The sequence below is a fragment of the Poromitra crassiceps genome, assembly GCF_964638095.1.
Source record: "Poromitra crassiceps genome assembly, chromosome: 4".
Classification (NCBI taxonomy): Eukaryota; Metazoa; Chordata; class Actinopteri; order Beryciformes; family Melamphaidae; genus Poromitra; species Poromitra crassiceps.
In genome coordinates, this window is record NC_139626.1 from 62,123,011 (window position 1) to 62,134,519 (window position 11,509).

An 11,509-nucleotide genomic window follows, 5' to 3' on the forward strand; every position below is an offset into this window, starting at 1 on the left:
CCAAAATGCGAGACTCATTAGCCAATGAACAGCCAGGAATGGGTCTCGCGCTACTTTTGCATGCTAAAATAGAGCTGATAATGTACAATTTGATTCAAGGGCGGAAAAACCCTTTCAGAGTACAACACAAACTGTATATTTTGCTGCAACTCGACAGTGCTGCTTAAAGTCGAGCTGAACCCAAAAATGACTTTTCCTTTCTTTTAGTTCAAATACCTGGGTATGCAGTGCACCTATTTAATAATGTATGCAAAAAAAAAATCACAAAACTAATTTCTTTCGTTTTTCACACTTTTTCACATCAAAAGTTCATTTTTCAAGATTTCATTGATAACAGTAATCTACAGTTTGCTGACGTCACCTAGTACTATCAAATTTCTACCCCATTTCAACCAATCATATCACGACATGCAGCTGTCAATCAAACTTCATTTCAGGATAATTTTCTCTTCCAAATGAAGTAGAAAATGGTGCCTAGTGCCTCTCATCTGGCAGAATTCCTATCCCATAAACTAACTACTAACTTGGCCAATTGTTAGAAACATGAACAAAAAACAAAAAGTATAATCTCTAAGAATGCAAAGAAATGTAACTGGCTCGTTAAAACGCACATTCCAGGGATATCGTATTTACAGAAATAGCGTAAAAGGCACGCGCTTGAGAGCGTGGTTGTCAGGGGTCTGCCCTCGGAGATTCCAGGCGGGCGGGCAGCACCCATGCATCGGATTGTCCGCTCGCCCCGCACGAAGCAGCTGGCTGCCTGGTACTCCGCGGATCCCACTCGCGTAGCACGACAACACGCTGAATCCCACTCGATTTGGGGGTGGAACACGCCATGATTCACCAATGCCAAAGCCAGTCGACAGAATTGTCAAATCAAATCATCGACATGATACTATGACCCGCCTCTCAACTTGTCATCTCAGACAAATTGTGTTTTCAGTCTGAAACAGACAAACGTGACGAACGGGTTCAGTTCGACTTTAATCCAGGACTTTACTTCCTGGAACTCTTGAGAGTAAAGAACTGGTCCATTGGAGTGAATGGAGATGTCGGGACTCTTCTATCTACACGGCTCTGGACTCAAGTGACTGAAATCTGTCCAATCAGGGTCCAGTTCACAGCATGCGAACTGGACCAACCCGTTCTCACTCCTAACTCGTTTGGTCAGGACCAATTGGCGTCACTTTTTAGCGCTTTTCCTCATTTTTCAACGTGCAGAGTAGTCCAATAGACTTCTACAGAACTCCCACAACATGCAGGGTAGTCCAATATACTTCTATAGAACTCCCACAATGTGCAGGGTAGTCCAATAGACTTCTATAGAACTCCCACAACGTGCAGGGTAGTCCAATAGACTTCTATAGAACTCCCACAACGTGCAGGGTAGTCCAATAGACTTCTATAGAACTCCCACAACGTGCAGGGTAATCCAATAGACTTCTATAGAACTCCCACAACATGCAGGGTAGTCCAATAGACTTCTATAGAACTCCCACAACGTGCAGGGTAGTCCAATAGACTTCTATAGAACTCCCACAACGTGCAGGGTAGTCCAATAGACTTCTATAGAACTCCCACAATGTGCAGAGTAGTCCAATAGACTTCTATAGAACTCCCACAACGTGCAGGGTAGCCCAATAGACTTCTATAGAACTCCCACAACGTGCAGGGTAGTCCAATAGACTTCTATAGAACTCCCACAACGTGCAGAGTAGTCCAATAGACTTCTATAGAACTCCCACAACATGCAGGGTAGTCCAATAGACTTCTATAGAACTCCCACAACATGCAGGGTAGTCCAATAGACTTCTATAGAACTCCCACAACATGCAGGGTAGTCCAATAGACTTCTATAGAACTCCCACAACGTGCAGGGTAGTCCAATAGACTTCTATAGAACTCCCACAACGTCTTTTATCAACGCCACGGCACAATGAAATAAAAGGTGGTCAGTAAGGCCGTTTGCCTTCAATGTTGATGCCACACCGCTCCACTGATGGAACTCTCACTCTAGCCAATCACAGTGCACCGCCACACTGACGGAACTCTCTCGCTAGCCAATCACAGTCCAGAATCCCGTGACTCTGTAATCTATAGAGAGAGAAATAAGTGCGAAACTATGACCAAAACTGTCATTCTTCTACATTCTCTAATTGTGTTCACTTCTAATTGAAATAATGCTGAAGTTGAACAGGGACCCCCTGGAAGCCCTTCAAGGACTCTCGGCGGTCCCCGGACCCCACCTTAAGAACCTTTTTTTTTTTTTTTTTTTTTTACTTTTTTTTTGTGGGTTTTGTTCTAGTAGAACACAGATGTACAGAATCATTGAACTTCTAATACAATACAGCTCATATGTTTTCAACAGCTTTGTGTTAAGTTCTGTTGTCAGGTGACTTTTTCCTGTTTTCAGGAAGAAAGAGAGGCGTACAGAGAAAAGAACAACAAGACGATCCGTTGTTTTTTCTTCATGTGGATTTGGTACAGTAGGTAAATCTCATAAGATATCTAATTTTTATTTCCTTTGAGGACAAGGTGGATTGAGACTTGAGATGATCCAAACCCCCCTGAGCAAAACCAGCTCTTCAATAACTGGAGTCCCCCCATGGACATTAACCTTAACATTAATGGACATGGTACATGGACATTAACCTTAGCATTAATGGACATGGTACAATACATGGACATTTACATGGACATCGTCCACCATCATGCACCATCACCCCATTATATACATCACTTTAAAGGACTTTTACTTTGCAATTTATAATTTGAAGATTGTCTGACTGTCTGCTTCATATTTTGCTATTATTGTGATCACTGAGCTGCATACTGCACAAAGACAAATCCCTCGTTTGTAAAATGATTACTCGCCATGGCTATTAAAATAATCTTGATGTTGTATCTTGGTTTAAACTCCCCAACAAGTAGGCTATCTGGAGCAGTTAGACGGAAAACATTAAAATACTTCTGACAGGTTCATGCTTGGACAATTGAATTGTCTGAAAGAATGAGGAGTTTTACTTTTCAACTGAAATGCATTGCACTGACTGAAGTATTTGTCCGTATACAGTATCAGCTAGCGCTCAGAGAAGGGCTTGAAGTTGCAGTATAGCAGTATGCTAGAAGCTGCTACGGGCCCGCTCTCCTCTGTGTGTCTCTATAAGCATCATGGCGGCTTGTCTGTGGCCTCTCTAAAGTCAACGTACCCGTAAATGGCGTCTTTGTCTCTCTTTGCAGCGTGGTTGGGGTGTGGGCGTGCGGGGTGGGCAGGGTACTGGTGCGTCGGGTAGGGGCCGGCGGGGTTGAGGTGTGCGTGACGGGGGTCCCCGGTGCCGTACACCCCTCCCACCCCCTCCAGCCCGTAGTGCTGGGCCAGCTCTTCATACTGCACGGGACAGGACAGGACAGAGACACTGTGTGAGTCCCCTGACCTCTGACTAGAGCTGCAACAATTAGCCCATTAATCAATTGGTTAGTCGATAGACAGAAAATGAATTGACCACTTTTTTTTGGATAATTAATTCATCGTTTAGACAAATTTTTAAAGGTAAAATGATCTCGTTCCAGCTTCATAAATGTGACAATTTTCTTGTTTCTTCACTCCTCTATGAGAGTAAACAGATTATCTTTGGGTTGTGGACGAAACAAGACATTTGAGGACGTCATGTTGGGCTTTGGGAAACTGACATGTTATAGAGCAAACAACCAACTGATCACTCGAGAAAATAATCAACAGATTAATCGACACATGTAAATAGTCGTTAGTTGCCTGGCTGCCCGCTCGCTCACATAGAGCATGTGGTTCTCAAAGTAGGGTCTGTGGACCCGCAGGAGTCCTTGAGGGGGTTCCAGGGGGTCCCCAGCAAAAAGGGGGGTCATTTTCTTTCACTATAATTCCATCCATAAGTAACACAATGACCGAATGCATGGCTGTTTTGGTCATGGGTTTCATACACTTTGTGTAATAAAACATCTAAATGCAAAATATGTTATCAGATGGAGGTCTGTGGTCTAATTTGTGTCAGTTTAGGGGTCGTGATAAGTTGGAGAACCGATGGTCTAGACTAGTGGTTTTCAAACTTTTCCACGTCAAGGACCTCTAAACTGACGAAAATTAGACCACGGACCCCCGTTTGATCAGATCTTTGCTTTTAGATGTTTCATTACAGAAAGTGTATGAAACCCATTGCCATCTGTCATTGTGTTACTTATGGATCAAATTATAGTGAAAATAAAATGATCCCCCTTTTTGCAGGGGAACCCCCAGGAATCCCCTCAAGGACCCCCGGGGGTCCCCTGACCCCACTTTGAGAACCACCCACTGGAGAGACCTTGGTTCATGGAGGCCGGTGCAGGGAAATGTTTCAAATCGATTTATTGTGAAACATCTTATTCACAGATGGCTTGGTAACACTTAAGGGAACACATATTGATTATTTATAAGCAGGCCTGCAACTAACGATTATTTTCATTATCGATGAATCTGCAATCTGCCGATTATTGTCTCCATTCATCGATTAGTTGTTTGCTCTATAAAATGTCAGAAAATGATGAAAAATGTCGGTCAGTGTTTCCCAAAGCCCAACATGACGTCCTCAAATGTCTTGTTTTGTCCACAACCCAACCATATTCAGTTTACTGTCATAGAGGAGTGAAGCAACCAGAAAATATTCACATTTAAGAAGCTGGAATCAGAGAATTTTGACTTCTTCTTTTTTCTTAAAAAATTACTCTAGCCACATATCGATTGTAAAAATAGTTCACGATTAATTTAATAGTTGACAACTAATCAACTAAGCTTTGCAGCTCTATTAATAAGTTGCTTATTAACATATTATTATAAGTCATTACAAACCATTTATTACCACCTTATTCTTCACTATCAACAATTATAGCCAATTAACTATATATATTTGCCTCCTAAAATGAGTGGTTACAGCAGTCAGAGGTTCCTGCACATGAAGTCTGCTTTGCTCAGTATGGGCTTATAAGGAGTTAGTAAAGAAATTAAGAAACTATTGAGGGAACATCACCCATGTTACCATAACATTGGCTAAATAAAATCCACAACATGCTTCCTTTTGACTATAATCAAATATATGACCGATACAGACATCGGACAAAATTACAAACAAAAACAATATGTTAAGTTAAAGAATAAAAATACACAAAAAAGGAAAATACAATTTAAGAACATACCCCCTCCCTCCAATCCAAATCCAACCCCCTCCATTCCTATCAACCAAATACCCCCCCCCCCCCCCCCAGCCCCAAAAAAAGAAATCCCCAGGAAGGCTTCTCGACTGCCTATTTCAATTGTTCCCCTTTTCCCCTTCAACATGAGAGATCACAGCTTGCAAAACGTTCTCCAAGTTGTCTCTATGCATGTCCTTCAGAATGAATCTAATTCTCTCCAAGTGAATAGTGCAGTTAATTCTGTCAGAGTTTTAGTGAGGGAACCCCCCCCCCCCACCCCCCCCAAAAAAGTATATAAATATATAGTTTTTAATAAGGCCATATGTTATAGAATAGAAGACACTGCTGTGCCACATCAAGTCTCCTTAGATCCTCACACACTCCCACACACAATCATTATTACAATTCCATCTGGAACATGCAATGCTCAATGTGTGAGAGCTCAGAGCCATGTGAGGATTTTTATGTGTGATGTCAATATAAAGAAGTTTAGACTGTTGACAACATAACAAACAACCTCCATTATGAGCAAACAGCTCTAATAATAATAATAATAATAATAATAATAATAATAATAATAATGATAATAATAATAATAATAATTATAATAATAATAATAATAATAATAATAATTCATGCTTTTATCCGTGGAAAAGATGGGTTCTCCAGCTATGTGATATATTATGTATTTTGTATTTTTTTGTATTTTTGTATTTGTAGGCCTATATTAGTCCTATGTGATAGTGAATGTAAAGGAGAGTAAACTTTGACTCAGTTAAGGGTAAAAAAAAAGAGTGGAAAAAGCAAACAGCCTCCAATAGAAGCCAAAATAAATTATATTTTCAAAAGAAAACCATTTATTTAAATATTTGTCCATTAAAGATTATCTTTAAAGAAGAGAAACGAAGAGTTCTGATATTTATTACATGTTCTTATATTTTCTATATAGGCTATATTTTCTACATTGTATCTACTTACTCTTATTTTTACTCTAGTAGGCTATACAAGAAAAGGAGGGTAAACTTTGACCTGCAGTCATTGATCTAAATAAGCACAACTGACAACTGTTAAAATGAGCAAAAGCCATTCTATTTGAGAAATAAAACATGGCGATCTGTATATTTCCCTTTAAAAATCCCTGTCTTCATAAGACTGTGATATCACTCAGGCTATGATAAATATGCCTATCCGTTTGGGTTATACGATTTATATCAACAGGTGGTTAAACTTTATTCTGTATAAAACTGAGTTTAGAATGAACCACATGCTTCACACTGACCCAACACGCTCTCGCCTATTTAAACCCACTCATACTGGCCTGTTCGAGCAGAAGATAGGCTGGTAATATGTGTAAATGACGTGTTTAGGAGAGTTTACAGCCGATTATAACGTGCGAGTTAGAGCGACTGACCCGAAGTATATCAACTTCAGCACAACTCAGAAGATTGGCGGAATAGCTGATAAAAAAGTTATGTAGCCTATAAAGTTATATAAAAGTTATATAATTTATAAAGTTATATAAAAGTTATTATAGGCTCAAAACCAAAACGAGTCATAATATTAATAATAATAATAATAATAATAATAATAATAATAATAATAATAATAATAATAATAATAATAATAATAATAATAATAATAATTTAATGTTTAGATGAGATTAATTTGCTTTTGTTAATATTTTCTGCAGACTACACCATTTTAGTAGCCTAACCCAAATATCAAATAAGAGTCAAATAAGTATAGGCTAGGCTACCGTTTTGTAAAATCTCTCAGCTCAGTTGACGGACATTTTCTCAATTTTAGCGATTTAGCTTTTTAATCAAAGTGTGTGAACTATAAAAATGATTTGAAAACATAATTTACTCATTCAGTGTCTGCAGTGGTGATGAACAAAAACTACAACTCATAGTAGCCTATTTAGTTATAGAAGTGTGTGTGTGTGTGTGTGTGTGTGTGTGTGTGTGTGTGTGTGTGTGTGTGTGTGTGTGTGTGTGTGTGTGTGTGTGTGTGTGTGTGTGTGTGCGTGTGTGCGTGTGCGCGCGCGCAATTGAATTTGATTGATAATTAGTTTAAAATCAGAATTGATACAAATTGAAATTTTGCAGCATGCAGGAACAGCTGGATCTGCAGAATGAACCTGAGCTGAATTTAGTGGAGTCTCACCAAAACTCTGTAGCATCATGTGTTAAATGCAGAGAGACTTTATAATTACTATTATGAATAATAACACTTTCAAGACCGTGTCTATGATACATTAGAACACATTATAATGCATTATAGGCCTATATAGTTATAATTATGCATAGTTTACTCATAATCTGTTATAAAGCTTTTTTCATAAGTCTTAATGAAAAAGCTTTATAACAGACTGTAATGTGTTTATATGATCTTCAAACACATTACAACTGTCTATGCATGATTACAACTACTTTGGCATTATAATGTGTTATGAGTGATTATACTATTACACTGGCTTTATTGAAAGTGTCACCAATTTATTATTTCACAATGTTGCTATTTGTAATTTTTCCCTTTAGAAGACCACATTATCCTGCTATAGTTTCCACAGTCTGAACTCAGAAAAAGTAAAAATGAGAATCTGAATTTAGAGTCTGCTCTGTGTGTGTGTGTGTGTGTGTGTGTGTGTGTGTGTGTGTGTGTGTGTGTGTGTGTGTGTGTGTGTGTGTGTGTGTGTGTGTGTGTGTGTGTGTGTGTGTGTGTGTGTGTGTGTGTGTGTGTGTGTGTGTTGTGTGTGCACCATGGCTTGACTGAACACACACATAAAGTTGAGGTCTTTACGCACCCGTTGAGCCATCGGTGGCCCGGTCTCTCCAGCCCGGCCCCACGTCGCAGCCGCGCGGCGGAGCGCTCATCAACTCCCGGTACAACACCCGTTCCGGTCCGGTCCGGTATACCGGGAGGAGAGAGAGATAATCCCAGTGTCTCAGACAGACCGTGCGGCGGTGTAAAGTCCAACGGACAGACGGTCACACACACACACACACACACACACACACACACACACACACACACACACACACACACACACACACACACACACACACACACACACACACACACACACACACACACACACACAGAGAGAGAGAGAGAGAGAGAGAGAGGGGAAGAGAGAGAACCAGCCGATCCCCAAACTCGGACAGTCCGCCGGCGGCAGCACCACTGGCCCGGGCGGGCAGAGTTGTCCCCGCGCTCCAGGCGGCCTGATCACTCCGGCACTGAGTCAATCACTTAATCAATCAAACAGTCGATCAATATCCAGCTCCAATATCCAGTGGATTTGAAAGCGCGGAGCCGCTGCACGCTCCTAGCCCGTGTCCGTGTCCGTGTAGCCCGGGATATTTTCCGCGGAGAGGATGCGTTCAAAGCCCCGCCATCACCGCAGCTCCGCCGGCCGGAGGGAGCCGTGCCGTGCCGTGCCTCCTCCTCTGATCCACACCGGCCAGTCTGCTGTGCTGAAGGGGGGGGGGGGGGGGGGGGGGTTAGTTATTTAGTTTCTCTTAAAGGGGACGCGGCTGCATGCGCGTACCCGCGACCTCCTCCCGAGTCCGACGTGGGAAGGCAAGGCGCGCCGCAGAGCCACCAAGGGCTGGATGGATATGGACGCGCGGCGCGCATGTGGGGGAATGAGGGGCGTGTGGTGATGAGTAGGCTATTGGAAATCCATAGCCTACATCAAAGTCAGGTTACTCCCATAATAAACATATAGCCTACATCAAAGTCAGGTTACTCCCATAATAAACACAGAAATCTATAGCCTACATCAAAGTCGATACATTATGAACAGTGAAGTCAAAAGTAGATTACTGGCTCTAAAATATACTCGGGTGAAGAAGTGCAGTTTAGGAACATGAAAAGTAGCTCACTCCAATAAAAGTTTGTTTTTACGCATGTGCGTTACCTTTACTTATATAACCTGTAGACTGGTGTGATGATACTGCATTTATATGATGCAGTATCAACTATAGAATAGCATCAAACATAAACTCTAGCCTATATTAATATCATAGTCTCCCCCCCCTGCCCAACTATCCACAGTACACACTTTATGTAGTTGTCAGAAAAGCTTTTGAGGCTGAACATCTATATTATAACATAAATTAATTGAAAGTAAGACTGATCATGGCACAGACTCCTATATAGGAATAGGAACATCACTATAGTTGTTTTTAAAGTGTCTTTCTTATCACAAGCATGTGTCAAAGTTCTTGGGCATCATCACAGTCATAACATAGTGTAGGTTACTACATTATACATTGTGATACACACAGCATGTGTTTAGACTGGGAGGAAGAGCACCTGGTGGAAACCCACGCAAACACAGGGAGAACATGCAAACTCCACACAGGGCCTGAAACACAGGGAGAACATGCAAACTCCACACAGGGCCTGAAACACAGGGAGAACATGGAAACTCCACACAGGACCTGAAACACAGGGAGAACATGCAAACTCCACACAGGGCCTGAAACACAGGGAGAACATGCAAACTCCACACAGGACCTGAAACACAGGGAGAACATGCAAACTCCACACAGGACCTGAAACACAGGGAGAACATGCAAACTCCACACAGGACCTGGGTGGAGATTTGAACTCACAACCTTCTTGCTGTGAGGTGATGATGTGAACCACTGAGGCAGTGAATATTGCATCTTTGCTGTATAACTTGCATAAAACAGGATCTATATGGTGGACTTTTACTCAAATATAGATCCACCCCACCCAGCCGCGCGCGCACACACACACACACACACACACACACACACACACACACACACACACACACACACACACACACACACACACACACACACACACACACACACACACACACTCTACTGGAACATTATATAATAGGAATATTATGGTATTCTCTTTGGTAACATGTGCTACTGTGGCCTAATTTGAGCCATTAAGATAGCTGTACAAATGTGTGTGTGTGAGAGAGGGGTGAGAAAACCAAGTGCAGACTGCTAAACTCCTGAACATTTGCGCCATCTAGTGGTTGGAAAGTGTCACTGTCAATTGACTCAGCTTCAAAGGTACGTACGCCCCCCTGCTACAAGGCATGCCCACTTCAAGGTCCTCTCTCTGCATGTGCAGACCAGTGGACAGACCCTCTCTCTTCACTTTTGGGGAGCTGGCATGGCATCTATATTTTTCACGGCCTCACTCCGCTGTTTTTTTGGGGGAACCAGGAAGCAGAGATGCTCACAAGTCATTTTTTGCAAGTCCAAGTCAAGTCTCAAGTCTTTTGTGCTCAAGTCCAAGTCAAGTCTCAGGTCACAAGTCCAAGTCAAGTCTCAAGTCTGTGAGCTCAAGTCCAAGTCAAGTCTCAAGTCTTTGAGCTCAAGTCCAAGTCAAGTCTCAAGTCTTTGAGCTCAAGTCCAAGTCAAGTCTCAAGTCTTTGAGCTCAAGTCAAAGTCAAGTCTCAAGTCTTTGAGCTCAAGTCCAAGTCTTTGAGCTCAAGTCCAAGTCAAGTCTCAAGTCTTTGAGCTCAAGTCCAAGTCAAGTCTAAAGTCTTTGAGCTCAAGTCCAAGTCAAGTCTCAAGTCTTTGAGCTCAAGTCCAAGTCAAGTCTCAAGTCCCTATCGATGAGCGTTCTATTATCTGCTGCATCCCATCCGGTCTGCTTAGAACACTGCAGAGCTAAAACTAAGGAATTCAAAGCATGTACTGTATTATCCTCACTCCTTTATCTATTACCATACAGTATCAGCATTGATTGGATGACATCAGTATAGATTTCCTTAATGTTAATGCACCAAAAATAATAATAATAATAAAATAAAGATTGTTCAGAAGTCCCGAACCTCAAGTCCAAGTCAAGTCTAAAGTCTTTCAGGACGAGTCTCAAGTCAAGTCTCAAGTCACTGTGAGTGAGACTTAAGTGCGACTCAAGTCCAACTCCCAAGTCCAAGTCCCCATCTCTGCCAGGAAGTAGCCTGAGTAGAGACCCTTGTGTGTGTGTGTGTGTGTGTGTGTGTGTGTGTGTGTGTGTGTGTGTGTGTGTGTGTGTGTGTGTGTGTGTGTGTGTGTGTGTGTGTGTGTGTGTGTGTGTGTGTGTCTTCCCTGCTCACTACAGAAATTGGGCCTTTGTGGAGTAATTCTATTATCTCCCGGGAGAGGGCGCTCAAGCCCCCCCAGGATCCTGAGAAGGCATGACTGACTTTCTGACACCCATATACGGGGTGGACAGCTGCAGCGAAACTGAAGGTGGTACCCCAGTCAAAGGATCTTCGCCATCCATGGGGTTAGCATACAGTGACATTGATGAAAAAATT

General features: G+C 41.9%; 1 protein-coding gene across 1 annotated transcript in view; it reads right to left on the reverse strand.

Moving 5' to 3' along the window:
* meis1a (Meis homeobox 1 a) overlaps window positions 1-8,075 on the reverse strand; it is a gene marked incomplete at both ends in the record, with an annotated part of 107,639 nt that extends 99,564 nt beyond the window's left edge. Inside the window, 3 exons of the mRNA XM_083636016.1 lie at window positions 3,210-3,388; window positions 3,793-3,839; window positions 8,006-8,075. Coding sequence (XP_083492142.1) covers window positions 3,210-3,388; window positions 3,793-3,839; window positions 8,006-8,075 — 296 coding nt within the window. The remainder of the gene's footprint in view (window positions 1-3,209; window positions 3,389-3,792; window positions 3,840-8,005) is intronic.
* Between the last annotated feature and the right edge of the window lie 3,434 nt (window positions 8,076-11,509).